The sequence below is a fragment of the Hypanus sabinus genome, chromosome 27 (assembly GCF_030144855.1).
Source record: "Hypanus sabinus isolate sHypSab1 chromosome 27, sHypSab1.hap1, whole genome shotgun sequence".
NCBI lineage: Eukaryota > Metazoa > Chordata > Chondrichthyes > Myliobatiformes > Dasyatidae > Hypanus > Hypanus sabinus.
This window is the reverse complement of record NC_082732.1, coordinates 32003440-32020123: the sequence shown is the minus strand read 5'-3', so window position 1 is coordinate 32020123 and position 16684 is coordinate 32003440. Positions and strand designations below refer to the sequence as shown.

The 16684-nt window shown below is 41.9% G+C and overlaps 1 protein-coding gene and 1 long non-coding RNA gene across 5 annotated transcripts in view; one reads left to right on the top strand and one right to left on the bottom strand.

The window, feature by feature from the left end:
* Positions 1–16684, bottom strand: part of LOC132382195 (MORN repeat-containing protein 1-like) — a 234485-nt gene that overhangs the window by 8493 nt on the left and 209308 nt on the right. For all 4 annotated transcript variants that reach the window (XM_059952173.1, XM_059952171.1, XM_059952170.1 and 1 more), the window contains one exon: positions 2361–2437. In XM_059952173.1, coding sequence (XP_059808156.1) covers positions 2361–2437 — 77 coding nt within the window. The remainder of the gene's footprint in view (positions 1–2360; positions 2438–16684) is intronic.
* The window catches only part of LOC132382196 (uncharacterized), a 125468-nt gene that overhangs the window by 59942 nt on the left and 48842 nt on the right, over positions 1–16684 (top strand). The window lies entirely within an intron of this gene.

Here is a 16684-nt window from a genome sequence, read left to right as displayed (position 1 = left end):
GCTGAATGCTCAGAAGTGAGATGGGAGGTGGGACTTACTGTGCACTAAGCTCAAAGTCCTCGGAGATTTTAATGACATTTAACACTGAGATTGACATTATACTACACAACAGGTGGGCTGGTGTGGTTTTAAAAAGAAGAGGTTATTTAATAACCCTAAACCACAGGGGTTGTTTTACTGTTACGATAACAAGGAAACTATGCAAGGCCTTAGAATTGGGATGCTGACATGCTCAAACTTGACCACAGATTAGGTTTTGCTGTTCACTGTGATTAACTTCACGGTTTCATGTTGACATCCAAGACAGTGTTTTATGTTCTGTAAAACTAATCACCCCCTGTCTAGTGCCAGCTCAGAGTGTGCCAGACATACTGGATTAGAAATATTAAAGTGTCATGTTCACTGTTGAACAACACTCAAGAAGTACAAACTGAACAACAATGTCCTCTGTTACAACAGTGTCATGTTGTCGGCTCTGAATGTCCCAAATGCTTCACAGAAATGATATACTTTTCTTACGTGGTCTTTGTATGAATTTGGTGAAACAAAGAAGTCAGTTTGAGCCAGCAGGTTCCCAAATATCACCAATGGGTTAATGATCAGATAATCTGCTTTCTAATGAGATAATGAGATTAGTTTGGGAGGCTTCCTGAGGTTGTGAGATATAAATGCAAGTATTTGTTACACTTGAGGTAATGTATTGTGGAGGAACAGGAGACTTTAAAGAGACTGGTATTTGGAGCAAATAATAAACTGCTGGAAAAACTTAGTGGATCAAGCAGCTTCTGTGCATCTGGTGATGTTTCTGTTTGAAACGCTGCATCTGGGGATAAAAGGAAAGATGGCAGTACACAGAAGATTGGGGGAGGGTTAGGACAGAAGGGCAATATGAGTTGCTATTCTACCAGCTTGTGTTTGCCCTTGCTGTGTTAGTGGAGAAGGCTGAGAAGGTCAGCATGGGAATGAGAAGGGGGAACTGGGAGCTCAATCTGCAATTGCAGACAGAGCTCAGGGGCTCTGCAGTTTAGTCACATAACAAAATCTCAGTCTCGCCAAAGTAAAGGGGGCCACCTTGCAAGCACCGAGTGCAAAAAGCTCAGTTGGAGGAGATTAACTTGAATCTCTGCCTCATTGGGAAATATTGTTCAGGTCCCTGGATGGTGGTGAGGGAGGAGGTATAGCAACAAGTGCTGCACCTCCTGTGGTGGCAGAGAAAGTGTCAGGAGACAGGGAGGTTGGCGGGGAGGGATGAGTGAATCAGGGAGCCATAAAAAGAGAGATTCTTTCCAGGTAACAGAAAGGTGAAGCTATGGCTGGTGATGGGTTGTGTAGGACCAGGTGGAAGTAACAAAGGATGACTTGTTGGATGTAAAGTGAGGATCAGGGGAACTTTGTAACTGTTCTGTCTGGGGAGAGGTGGGGTGAAAGCAGACATCCAGGAAATGGAGGAAATGTTCCATTGACTATAGGAGAGGGGATGCCTAGAGGGAGGAGGACATTTCAGCAGACCTAAACCGAAAGCCTCATGCAGCAGAGAGAAAGAAAGTGAGAAAATGGGATAGCGTCCTTACAGGATGGGAGGAGGTGGAGTCAAACTGGCTATGGGAGTTGGTAGGTGTATGTAGATATTGATGGCTAGTATCAGCCTCTGCCATGAGATTTCTGAATGGACATGAACCCATGGACACTACTTCACTATGCTCTGCTTTCTTTTGCCCAGCTTATTTAATTAACATTTTTATATATGCTTATTGTAATTAATAGTTTTTAGATTATTATGTATTGCAATGTATGGTTGCTGCAAAACAACAAATTTCATGACATGTGCCAGTGATATTAAGCCTGATTCTGATTAGATTACCCACTGAGATGGTAAGAGAGAGAGAGTTCTAGACGAGAAAGAGAAGTAACAGAGATGGTTCAGGCAGACTTGGGGCAGGATGGAAATTGGTGGCAAATGTGATGAAATCAATGAGTCTTGCACAAGCGCAGAAAGCAGCACCATGCAATGGTGAAAGATTTCGGGTGGGGTGCCAGAGTAGGTTTAGAACAGGGAGTATTTCACACGGCCATCAAAAAGAAAGGTCTAACTGAAGCCTTTTGCGTAATAATGACTACGCTTTTGATACGTGTGACTTCTGTCTCTCTACTTTTATTTCGATTAATCACTTTGTGTTATCATTTTGATTTAAATCTTTATCTTGTTCTAAGTATGGGACAGATCACTCTGTTCCTTATAAGGGTGAGACACCTGGTGCAGGATGAACTGGTTTTAGGGATAATCTCACTCCTTGTTTGGCAGCATTAAATTGTTCACACTTGTCATTCAAGTCCTAAACAGGTCGAGACTCCTACCTTACCTAATCTCACAGACTGCAGGTCTGTGCCACTCTGTGCCTTCTTCGATTTTCCACCTAATTTGACACTAACATCAGATCTGTAAAGAGAAAAGAATTGAGTAACCAGTCAGCATAGTTTCATCTCTATTGCAAAACAGTTTCTCAACACGGAACATTGACTATCTATTCATTTCCATTGATGTTGCCCGACCTGCTGAATTCCTCCAGCATCTTGTGTGTGTTGCTTTGAATTCCCAGCATCTGCAGACTTTTCATCTTTATTATTATCCTCCCAACTTTTAGATGCTCAGCTTGGGCTATAATTTAAGGATTCCTGGCCAAGTGACCATTCTCATTGTGTATAAAGCATAGTGCAAATTGCATTGGATAGGTCATACTCAACTACAAGGGTAGCCGGTGGATAGGGCACATGCACAATGGGAGGGTGAAGGAAGGGAGAACATAGAATACAGAAGTATTCATAATGGTTAACATAATGCATGATAATAAAGTGACCCGGGTTCACTTCTGCTACGGTCTGTAAGGAGTTTGTACATTCTCCCTGTGACTGTGTGGGTTTCCTCAGGCTGCTCCAGTTTCTCCCTTGTTCCAAGGACATGTGGGTTGCTAAGTTAAATAGTCACATAATTGGGTGGCACAGGCTCATTACTCCAGTGGGGCCTGCTACCATGTCGAATCTCTAAAATAAAAAAAATCCAGTGCAGGAAAGGGCCCTACAGCCAACCATGTCTGCGCTGACCACAATACCATCCTAAACTAATACCATCTGTCTGCACACGAACGCAATCCATCTATTTCCTGCCTGTTCATATGACTGTCTAAACACCTTTTAAACATTGCTATCATATCTGTCCTGACACCTACCACACTCTATAAAAACTTTTGCCTTAGAAATCTTATTTAAATGCCCCCCCCTTACCTTAGACATATGCCCTCTAGTATTCGATATTTCTACTCTGGAAAAGACTCACAATTTTATATACACTTAGTGGCCACTTTATTAGGTACCTCTTGTACCTAATAAAATGGCCACCGAGTGTGTATGTTCATTGTCTTCTGCTGCTGTAGATCACATTTCTTCCCCATTCTGATGTTTGGTCTGAACAACAACCTAATGCATGCCTGCATGATTGCTAATCAGCATGCTTGGCTGATTAGATATTTGCAATAATGAGGTGTACCTAATAAAATAGCCACTGAGTCTACCTCTAACAGGCTGCATTTCCATCTCCAAGTTTGTCCAACATCTCCTTAGAGCAAAAATACTCCGATCTAGGCAGCATCCTGGCAGATTTCTACTTCACTCTCTCTAAAGAACCACATCATTCCAGGAGTGTGCCAATTAGAAGTGCACACAATATTTCAAATACAGCCTAACCAAAGTTTTATACAGCTGCAAAAGGACATAAAAGGTACTGCTATGTACTATATACTTCAAAAGCAAATTTTATACTACTTACAAATAGTCGCCGTGTATCACTAGTGCCATCTTGAAATAGATGAATCAATCTGTCTGAACAATCAATCAGTACTTTCCTCTTACATTTGACCTTTCCAAAATCCCTGGATAAAACTACTGACAGAAAAAATCTCTCTACCACACCCTTTGTCTTTTATTACCAAGTCAATTATAGATCCAATGTACCAATTTTCTGTTGACACCATGTAACATAATTGACTAGTGTACAACAAGGGACCTTGTTAAATACTTTCCTAAAGTCTATGTATCCAGTATCCACTGTCTTGTCTTCATCAATAATCTTTGTTACTTCCTCAAAAAACTTAATCAAATCTGTGGGACAGGATCTCCCAAACACAAAGCCATGCTGACTGTCCCTAATAAGTCTGAGCTTTTCCAAAGGCAAGTAGAAATCTTGTTCCTAAGAATTTTTTCCAACATTTTATGTAGAACTGAAGGCCTATGACTTCCTGGTTTGTTCCTGTTGCCCTTTGTAAATAAAGGAACAACACTGGCTATTGTCTTGTCTTCTGGCACCTTACACGTGGATATAGAAGATACAAAGGTCTCTGTTAAAGTCCCAGCAAACTCCTTCAGTATCCTGGAATAGATCCCATTAGATCCTGGGGAGTTATCCACCTTAATGTTCAAAGTGGACCCTGCATCTAGTCTACAGACAGTTGGTGCTCATCAAAAGGGCCACAGTGCAATGATAAGTGTTGGAGCACATTAAACGTTTTTATCTAGAATAAGGCCGGATATCCTCAGTCTGCATATCCATATCATTCCAATTCCAGGTACTTCATCTCCAGTACTCTATCTGTGGGCCATTCCATTAACTGATACTAGACCAGAACAATTTGTAGGTGAGGATTAATTTGGTCTAACTTCAACAAATGTGCAGTTTAACCAGCATGAAAATGCCATTACATTATTCAGAGATCATATCAGACTGCTTGCAGCATTGTGAGCATCATGTGGTGGGTTGTTCTGTAAAGGATTATTGTTACATGGCTCGGGGCATGATTTGAAGAAGGCAATTGATTTAATCTATTAAGGAAAGAACAATCAATAAGTACATGGTGATGTTTGGCTGCTCTGAGGTACAAGGGAATAATTCAATCACAGAATTCTAATGATGTAGTGAACCAAGAAAGGAAATTGTACATTGAGACATATTGCTGGGCACTGATACCTTTGAAAAATATGGTGCTGGCATTTTTTACTGCCTAATTTTAAAATGAAAGTTTCATCCCCCCTCTCTTGCAGATACTCTAATCAGTTTCCCCATCATATACTTTGAAGGTAATCTACACATTTTCATCATTTACTGTTGACATGACGCTTGGGAAAATGAATCCTGTGACTCTTGATTCTACAGGGATTAGAAGCTTTCCTGCAAGTTAGTAAATTCAATCATGTGATGACACTCTCTTTGAGACTTCAGTGTAATTTAAACTTACTCCTGTTCTAACTGGACTCAGTAAGAACATACTGGGTCACAGACCCCTAAACTGTTACCCAGTCTGAGTAAATATCCAGGTTAGGTGATCTGAACGTTAGTTTTTTTTCACATGTATGGAGAAATTTATGTAAATAAATAAATAAAAGTGGAAGATCAAAAATTCACTCTGATTTGCATTGGGTAGAACCTATATATTGTATGTGTGCTGTGTTGTAGAACAGAAGGACCTTGAGGAAAAAAATGAATGGCTCTCTGAAAGTCGAATCACTTTCAGAGTGATAGGGTGGTCAAGACAGTTTTTGGTATGCTGGCCTCCATCAGACAGTGAAAGTTTTGATGTCTTGTTGCAGTTGTATAGGACCCAGGTGAGGCAGCACTTGGAGCAATGTGTTAATTTTTGATTACTCTGTTTTAGGAAAGAAAGATGCCATTAAACTGGAAAGAGTGCAGAAAGATATATAAAAGATGTTGCTAGGATTTCAGGGATTGAGTTATTTAGAGGTTGGGCAGGCTAGGACATCATTCCTTGGGAGGATAGAAGACTACAAGGTGATCTTATTAAAGATCAAAGTAAATTTATTACCAAAGTACAAATGTCACCATATACAACCATGAAATTCGTCTCCTTGCTCAGTAAATCCACGAAAAACAATATAATCAACAAAAGACTGTACCCAACAGGATGGGCAAACAACCAATGAGCATAAGACAACAAATTAGGCAAATACAAAAGAGGGGAAAAAAGCAATAAATATTGAGATGATGAGATGAAGAGTCCTTGAAAGAGAGTCTTTAGGTTGTGGGAACAGTTCAGTGATGGGGCAAGTGAAGCTCTGGTTTGGGAGCCTGATGGCTGATGGGTAATAATTGTTCCTGAACCTGGTGGTGTGGGTGCTGAGGCTCCTGTACCTTCCTCCTGATGGCAGCAGCAAGAAGAGAGCACGGCCTGGGTGATGTGGGTCCTAGATGATGGATGCTGCTTTCCTGCAACAGTGCTCCATGTCAATGTGTTCAATAGCAGGGAGGGCTTCATCCATGATGGAGTGGACCGTATCCAGTACTTTTTGTGGGATTTTCCTTTCAAGGGCATTGGTTTTTCCATACCTGGCCATGATGCAACCTGTCACTATACTCTCCACCACACATCTACAGAAGTTAATCAAAGTTTCAGATGTCATGCTGAATGTATGCAAATTCCTAAGGAAGAACAGGCACTACTGTTCTTTCTTTGTAATTGCACTTATGTGCTGGGCCCAGTACATATCCTGTGAAATAATAAAAGTGAGGAATTTAAAGTTGCTGACCATCTCCATCACTGATCCTCCAATGAGGACTGGCTCATGCCCCTAAGATTTCCTCCTCCTGAAGTCAATAATCAGCTCCTTGGTACTGCTGACATAGAGTGAGAAGTTGTTGAGATTTTCAATCTTCCTCCTACAGTGCATGGTGATTTGTCACTACCTTTGATTCAGCCAATAGTGGTCAGCAAAATTAATATATTTCATGAAAAGGTATATGAAATCATGAAGGACATAGAGAGGGCAAAAGCATTTAGTCTTTTTCCCTGGGTTGGGGATTGAAGAACTTGTAGGCATAGGTTTAAGGCGAGAGGAGATAGATTTATAGGAATTTGAGGAGAAACCTTTTTACACAAAGGGTAGCATGTTCATGGGATCAGCTGCCAGAGGAAGTGGTCGAAATAGGTAGAATAATAAAAGGCAGCTAGACTGTTATATGGATTGAAGGTTATGAGCCAAACACTGGCAAATGGGACAAATTTAGATGGGATATCTTTGTTGGCATGGGCCAGTTGGACTGAAAGGCCTGCTTCCACAATATGACTCAAATCTGAACCCAAGCCACCTTGAACACTTGCTCATCTGGTTTCAACAAAGCTGGTACAGAAGTGGTGTACAACTAGCTCCAGGAGATGGGCTTCTGCTTCTAGCGGGCACCATGCCTCAGATTTGAGCTCCCAATTAGCTTTGTTTCTTGTTGATTAGGTCTCCTGGGTTCTGGGAGGCCCACTTGCTGAAGAGAGGCAAGACAGGCAAGTGGTTTTCTGCATTACTATTGGGAGGAGAGTAGCAGCAGATTTTATCCCAGACATTCTACAAAATTAACCTGTTTATCTTTCTTTGGCTGTTTCGAAGGTAACATCCAATCCTCCCCCACCCATATTTAGGTATCAGATCCCTTCATTAACCATTTACATTTATATTAGCCCTTCTTTGACCACAGTCTCAACCTAGAGCTTCTCTCCATCCCAACACAACTGCCAGTTAACATCCAGAGTTTGCTACAGCCAGCACTTCTCTCCCAATAAGCAAGAAAACAGTTGTGGCCTCAAATGAAACCTTCTTACCTGTGAGCTAATCAGACGGGCCTCTGGATGGTACCAATTAAATCAAAACACAATGGCAATGTAGAGTTAAAGCACAATGGCGTTCAGACAAGCTTAGATCTCCAGGCTTTTCAAACAGAAATCTTTTTTTTTAAATCGTGTTTAGAAAAACTGCCTAATACAGTATATATTGATTGTCTTGTAACTGGAGTGGGTCTCTGTATGTATTCCTTCACTCCTTTTATAACCAGCTTCCCTGGAATTTCTGCTCATTCCTTGGGCCATTCTCACAGAGACTCCTAATCCTCTTACGTCTTTCTTGTTATCCAGGTATGCCTTTTGTTTCCCATGAAAAGGAAATTCTTGTAAGGAAACTCTATTTATTAGGTTGAAGACATCTTGTTTCTACAAAGGATTTTACTTCAGTCTTCCAAAAAGCAGAAAGTAAATTTATCAGTTAAGTATTGAGCTAAGGAAAATCTGATGCATTTTACAGGTCTTTTATGTAACTCCAGGTGTCGACAAAAAAAAACACAAAAAATGCTGCCTAGTATTTTCTTCTGGTTGAGCAACTGACAGGTTTCACCAAAACTGCACACACAATTCACACCTGTTTTGCCAGTGGCAATTGATGCTGAAGTATCCTGCTGATCTCATTAGCATACACAGGAATATGAAGTGATAACAAAAAGTACATACCCAATAAAGATGCCTAACTACATTATTTATTCTCTTTTAAGTGTGCAAATGTAAATTTTAAACCATCAAACCATTCTCTATCATATCCAGCACAATACTATACACTGATGAAAATGCAAAACACGAGATTCTATAGTATGCCGGAAATTTGCAACATGCGCTCAAAATGCTGGAGGAACTCAGCAAGTCAGGCAGCATCTACGGAGGTGAAAAAGTAGCTGACATTTTGGACTGAGACACTGAAAATGAGAGCTTTTCAGAGGAGAAAGGGAACTGAGGTCCTTTGGGAACTAGCACACAAGTGACAAGGCTTGAGGCAGCCTGATCTACTAAATGGTAGGACAGTCTCAATGGCTTCTCGTTATGTTCATATGCTCAAATTTTGTACTTCATTCCTATGTCATAAAAAGAATGGGAGGAAACACTCAAATTAACAGTTAAAACATCAGAAATAGTATTTAAAATCCTGTTGTGCTTAAAAGTTTGGAAAAAATATTACACCTATTTGAAAACGCAGAATAGAAATCATTGGAAGTAAAAGTGAAGCCCATTCTATACCCACGCATTGTGTAAGTAATAGGGGGATGTCAGAGGTGAGTTTTTTTACACAGAGGGTGGTGAGTGCATAGAATGTCCTGCCAGGGGTGGAGGTAGAGGCAGATACATTAAGGACATTTAAGTAACTCTTAGACAGGCACATGGGTGATCGAAAAATGGAGGGCTATGTAGGAGGGTAGGGGTTAGATTGATCTTAGAATAGGTTAAAAGTTCAGTACAATATCATGGGCCAAAGGGTCTGTTCTATGCTGCAATGTTCAATGTCCTATGTCATCTCCTTTGGTTTTATCAGAGTGTTGTACAATTGCAGGTTTCTTCTTTATTCTCATTTCAGAGAACCTGTTTAGGGCCAACATGTAAGTGCAATTATGAAGAAAGCACAGCTGAGTCTCTACTTTCTCAGGAGTTTGCAAGTTTCAACATGACATCTAAAACTTTGACAAATTTCTATGGTAGAGAGTATATTGACCAAGTAGCATCACAGCCTGGTAGGGAAGCCCCAATGCTCTTGAATGGGAAATCCTACAAAAAGTAGTGGATATGGCCCAGTCTATCACAGGTAAAGCCCTCCACACCATTGAGCGAATCCACATGGATCACTGTTGCAGGAAAGCATCAGCTGGGACCCCCACAACCCAGGTCATACTCTCTTCTTGCTGCTGCCATCAGGAAGAAGGTACAGGAGCCTCAGGACTCACACCACCAGGTTCAGGAACACCTATTACCCCTCAAACATCAGGCTCTTGAAACAAAAGGCATAACTTCACTCAGCTTAACTTTCCCCATTACTGAAATGTTCCCATAACCTATGGACTCAATGTTAAGGAATCTTATTCTCATGTTCTTGCTATTTATTTCTTATTTATTTATTATTATATTTCTTTCTTTTTGCATTTGCTCAGTTTGTTGTCTTTTGCACAGTTATTGAATGCCCAACTGATGTGGCCTTTTATTGATTCTATTATGGTTATTATTCTATTATAGATTTATTGAGTATGCCCACAAGAAAATGAATTCCAGGTTTGTACATGGTGAATAAATTTACTTTGAACTTTGAAAATGGAACCCCGTGGTATTTATCCATTGGCTGGAGTAATGCAATAACCAAGGTGACAGGTTCCTGAACAAGTCTCAGTCTTTGTGGCATTAAAGTCATTCTAGTCTGCCATTCTTTCACCAGAGCACCCTACAAATATTTTGATTCAATGCAGAGGTAGCAGTAGAAGAGAGATCTGAGCCTCCTGTATTGCACCGTCAGCAATACTGGCTGTCAGCATTTTCAGTATCATTCAAAAATTCATACCTCTATATCCAGCTGTCAGATAGTTCAATAGTGCAGTGAAGATCAAAGTAATCTTCACCAGCCCCCTGGATGCAGCCCATTAGGTGTTGACTCGCCTCTACTGAAAACCAAATTCTTCAACTGCTTTCTACTTCAAGGTGTATGTGAACTCCTACTCTCTCTGTCTCTAAGATGGTCTTAAAATCACACGAGCAGATAGGTTGCTATGTCAACATATAAATATTTTATTTTGTTCTTTCTCAACCATTAGACAAATACATAGGAAGGAGGCACAGATCTAACCCTCAGCAAGCTGCGTGTGGAAAGCAGGTATTCAAGGGGTGCAGCAGACAGAAGTGTTTAAAGGGATATTGTCCTCTGGAAAAGAAATACTCACTGCATTTGTATTTGTACAGATGCAATATGTTGTATTGTTCCTTAGATTTCATTGTGTTACTCATCACTGGTACGTAACTCATCCTCAATATCTTTGCACTCTTTGTCTATCCCAGTTTTCTGAGGTGCCATCATACAGTCATTATCCAGCCATGATAAAGTGTAGAACAATGGAGGGCAGTACAGAACTGGACTTTGCTAAGCCATCAGGGTCAAATGACCTGACAACAGTTATCTGCCAGATATTTTATTAACTAGTAAGTGGATAGCATAGCAGAGCTTTCAAAATGTTCAATGGGATGATGTCCAGCAAGTGAAATCACTCTCAACGTGAAACAATAGTGAAGCAGACACACTGAGGGACAACAGTGAAATCACATTCAATGGGTATGAAAAATGAAACTGTATTCAGCAAGGATCAATAGTGAAATCGTACATTACATAGCAGGAAGCATGGCTATACTGTCATAGAATTGTACAGCATAAAACTGAGTCCTTCAGCCCACCATTTGTCCACCAACATCCAATCCCGTTTACCTGCAATAGGCTTGCATCCTTCCATGCTTACCTTTTCAAATGTCTGTCTAAGTATCTCTTAATCGCAATGATTGTATCTGATTCCACTACCTCCTCTGGCAACAAGTGCCAGATATCTACCACTCTGTGTAACAAACCTACCCTTCAAAGCCCCTTTAAAACTCTTCCTCATTAAATTTATGCTTTCTTGTTTTAATACCTCTACTATCTAGCCTACCTATCCCATCAAGCTAGGCCATTCCAGTCTCTATGTCATCCAATACAGGCAACATCCTGGTGAATCTTTTCTGCACTTTTTCCATCGCAACTACATTCTTTCTATAGTGGGGCAGTCTAACCTGTGCTTTGTAAAGTGGCAACATAATATCACAACTTTTATACTCTTTGCCCTGAACTATAAAGGCAAGCATGCCTCATGCTTTCTTTTCATCACCCAATGACATCTATGTTGTCATTTACACGAAACAATGGACTTCAACCCCAAGATCTCTTTGTTGCCTGCTGAAAGTCAATGTTCCACACTGGGCGAGGGGGTGATGGTGCATTAGGGGCGTCCTCTGTCTGGGCAGCTATATTCTGTCTGCACAGAGCCGTAACTGTGTCTTCTTCCGAAGCAGACAGTGGGTTTGGTTTTGAGTGAGCTGAACATGGAGGTAGGCTTATGTCGATGACGTCTTCCTCATGATTACTGGCCCTGAAGACCTGCAGAGGATGTGCGTGAGTGCCAGCAGATCTTCTCAGCTGCATCTTTTGCCAGGATCAATTGGGAGAAGTGCTCTGGTCTCTTGGTGGGTCAGTGGCAGGTGGACTCGTGCGAAGAAGGTCATTTACATGGAACGCAGTGCATCTCCTCTATCTGAGTTTCATTAAGGAAACCTGGCAGCAAACTGTACTTAGAGACAAAGGTCACTACTCAGAGTGAGTCCTTACCAGGACAGAGCGCTGGTCATAAATAAAAAAGTGGCCCCCATATTGAGTCTAGGGCCAGAGAGCACAGCCTCAGAATACAACGACATCTCTTAAGAACAGAGATGGGGAGAGATTTCTTTAACCAGAGGGTAGTGAATTCATTGCCACAAATGGCCGTGGAGGCCGTGATTGGGTATATTTAGAGTGGAGGTTGATAAGTACTTGTGGAAAATAAATAAGTCATGATTGGGCTGTATTTTTTCTCACTGAGGATTTTGCCTATAGGAGGACACACATCTCCCTCCATGGGAGCTGGCCAGCTTTTATCTTGAGCAATTTTTAATCTCTCCCTCTCCCCGTGTAGAGTGCCCTCCTGCTTCTTACCATCCACCATTGTCCCTGTACCTAAAATCTCAAAGGTAACATGTCTGAATGACTGGCGTCCTGTCGTACTCACCTCAATAATAAGCAAATGCTTTGAGAGGCTGGTCAAGGACTACATCTGCAGCATGCTGCCACCCACTGGACCCCCTACAATTTGCCTACCAACACAACCGATCAACAGAAGATTCAAAAACCATAGCTCTACCCACTGTCCTTACACATCTGGAGAAGAAGGATGCTTATGTGAGAATGCTGTTCTTGGACTACAGTTCAGCATTCAACACCATAATTCCCTCCAGGCATAACAAGAAGCTCAGAGACCTTGGTCTTCACCCTGCCTTGTGCAGCTGGATCCTGGACTTCCTGTCAAATCGCTGGCAGGTGGCAAGAGTCGGCTCCCTCACCTTTGCCACTCTGACCCTTAACACAGGTGCCCCTCAGGGTTGTGTATTAAGCCCCTCTTTTACTCTCTGTATACCCATGACTGTGTCGCCACACATAGCTCCAATCTGCTAATTAAATTTGCTGACGACACTGCACTGATTGGTCTTATCTCAAATAATAATGAGACAGCCTACAGAGAGGAAGTCATCTCTCTAACACAGTGGTGTCAATAAAACAACCTCTCCCTCAACATCGTAAAAACAAAGGAGCTGGTTGTGGACTACAGGAGGAATGGAGACGGGCTAACCCCATTGACATCATTGGACCTGGGGTTGAGAAGGTGAACATCTTCAAGTTCCTCAGCATAAACATCACCGAGGACCTCACGTGGTCTGTACATACCGGCTGTGTTGTGAAAACAGCACAACAGTGCCTCTTTCACTTCAGTCGGTTGAAGAAGTTTGGCATGGTCCCCAAATTCTATGAATTTTCTATAGGAGCACAATTGAGAGCATCCTGACTGGCTGCATCACTGCCTGGTATGGGAACTGTATTTCCCTCAATTGCAGGACTCTGCAGAGAGTGGTGTGGACAGCCCAGCACATCTGTAGGTGTGAACTTCCCACTATTCAGGACATTTACAAAGACAGGTGTGTGAAAAGGGCCCGAAAGATTATTGGAGACCCGAGTCAACACAACCACAAACTGTTCCAGCTGCTACCATCCGGGAAATGGTACCGCAGCATGAAAGCCAGGACCAACAGGCTCTGGGACAGCATCTTCCACTAGGCCATCAGACTGATTAATTCATGCTAATGCTACTCTATTTCTATGTTATATTGACTACCCTGTTGTACATAATATTTATTATGAATTACTATAATTGAACATTTCAATGGAAATGTAACAAAGATTTTTATTGTTCATGTATTTGAAGGATGTAAGTAATAAGCTCAATTCAATCCAATTAAGAGTGTGGGACATGTTTGCCTCCAATTTGAGTGCTAGCAGGGAGTGGTGTTTTATGAAAGCATCCAGCTACATTCGGTCACAGTGGACGTCATAGGGTTCATGAACATGGAGGGATCCCAAGTGGGGCTAACCCTTGCTCAGCCAGAATTAGTCTTCTCACCAATGGCCCAAAATCCCTCAGATACAATGGCGGACTTCTGGAAACAGTGGGAACCACAGGAGCTCAAATACATTCTGGATAAAAATAATTGTGTTATCATTTGAAAGTGTAAATAGTGTGAACTGTGAAATACTGTGGCATTGTAATAATGTGATGCTATAATCACTGAATAAACCTCCTTTGGAAAGGGAAAAATAGGTACCCTTTTAATCAACGTTCATTAGTGCCCTACAATTGTCTGTATATGTTCCACACATAACTGACTTCCAAAGTGCATATCTCACACTTTTTTGGATTAAATTCCATCAACCAACACTCTACTCCATGTTCCAGTTGGTCTACATCCTACTTCAGCCTTAGACAGCCTTCCTTGTGATGCACAACACTAGCAAACTTTACATCTTTCACAAACTTACAAATCATACCTTCTATATTCACCTCCAAGTTGCAAATATACTATATATCTGAAACAGCTAGAGTCCCAGCACCAGTCCCAGTGGTACCCACTGGTGGTCACAAACTTGATCAGAAAAAATATCCTTCCGTCACAACCTTGCGCCTCTTATCACCAAGCTAACTTTAGATCCAATTAACCAGCTCACCATGGATCTATGCACCTTAACCTTTTGGACCAGCCTGCCTTGTCAAATGCCTTGCACAGGAAGAGATGCATTCAGCAACTGCCAACAGTGAAACTGTTCCCAGTGACAGCTAATTGTGCTCATTTACAATCAATGGTGAAATTGTACTCAGTTAGGGTCCATGACAAAACCTTCATCAGTGAGAGTTAACACTGGACCTGGCTCTGAGTGACTGGTGAAATCTCTGCACTCTGTTAAAGCCAGAGGCAAAACTATTTATTTATTTATTGAGATACAGCATGGAATAGGCCTTTCTGGCCCTTCGAGCTGCACCACCCAGCAATCCTCGATTTAACACTAGCCTAACCATGGGGACAATTTACAATGATCAATTAACCTACCAACCGTACATCTTTGGACTGTAGGAGGAAACCCACGCGATCATGGGGAGAATGTACAAACTCCTTACAAACAGCGGCGGAAATTGAATCTGGGTTGCTGGTACTGTAAGGTGTGGTGCTAACTCCTATGCTACTGCGCCACCCTAGCGAGCATCAATGATGGAACTGCTCTCAGCAAGGACCAACGGTGAGACCTCACTCAGCAAGTCCAGCAATGAAAAGGGTACGCAATGAGTGTCAGAGCTCTCTCGGCTGGCCATCTCCTTCTCTGCTCTCAGATCTGATGCAGGATATCAGCCTGAAACATCAACCATTTCCTTCCTCCCACCGATGCTGCCTGACCGGCTAAGTTCCTCCAGCATGTTGTTTGTTGCTCCAGATTCCAGCATCTGTAGTCTCCTTATATCTCCAGTAAAAATGTACTCAGCGGGAGCCAATGGTGAAACTACTCAGAGCACCCACAGTGAAATCACATTCAGTGAGAACCAGCAGAAAATCTATACACAGCCCGAGGCAATGCTGAAACCATAGAGCGAGAGGCAATGATGGAACCATACAGAGTACGAGGCAATGCTAAAATTGTACTCAGAGTCAATGGCAAAATTGTAATCAGCTGGAAGCAATGGTGAAGTCATACTCAGTGTCAATGGGTAAATAGTGCTCACGGCCAGCCTTATTCAGTGTGTGTCAACTGTTTTTGGCGAGGATGACAGTTAATATGGGAGCTAAAAATTATTCAGGCACTTGATTGATCCTAACATACCTCAGAGCTGAGAGTGAACAGGGAGAGGGAATGTAGAGGCTTGTCAAGGTTTTGGTGACATTCCACGCACATTTTCTCGTGTGAAATGTCAAACAATCCTACTTCACAGCGTCTGCCCGTTCCATCTTAAAAACAAGGCAAAATGTATTGCACTCATGGTTTCTCATTGCTTGGCTGTATGTTCAAATTCGACTCAGCTTGGTACTAGCTTGACCTGGCAACATGTAGTTGGGGAAGGGGTTAAAACAGCTGGCATTCCCATTACCTCAGCGGCTGCATCCGTTCTATATAGCGTGCTACATTCTTATTCCAGCATTGCGTCAGAGGAGAAGCATTCATCCCAAGCAGCAGGGATTTAACATTTAAACCCACAGCAACCAAATTACATCCGTCAGATCCAGCTGGTCTGTGTTCAGGCCTTACACCTGCTTTACTCTGTTATTTGCACCATGAAGAGACAGACCATCCATTTAGAGACAGGCAACCTTTAAGGCTCATGGTGAGATGAGAAGATAATTCAACTTTCTTCAAATAAAAATTGTACTTTTTATTTTTGACTGTGGCTCTTTCAATAAAAAAGACTTTTGTCGGGTGGGCCCCAGGTTCAAACCTTGGCCTTTGCTGTCAATTGGCGGTAATACGGCTTTGTTGGTCCAAAAACCAGGGAGAATCAGCCAGGGTTCCTGCTCCAATAACTCTGGCTAGGAGACCCTGATTGGGTCCAGCTGTATTGGCTCTTCTCTCCCATCTTCAGCTTGGCTTACACATGAAAAAGGTGGCATGAAGTAGTGTAGGGTACTCAACAGTCGGGGATTTATGGGATATTGTATCCCTGGGAGAGTCAGTATTTCAAAGAAATTGACAGGGAGTTAAATATTTTTAAAATGTCTTCTGAAGGGCAAACTCAAGACTATTGCACAAGGAATCAGTTCAAAAATGACATCACACAGAGGCATCCAGAGCTGCTCAGATTATCTGTGCATCTGATCTCACTCTGCCTGCATCAGAGGCAAATATTTTATTGGAACCA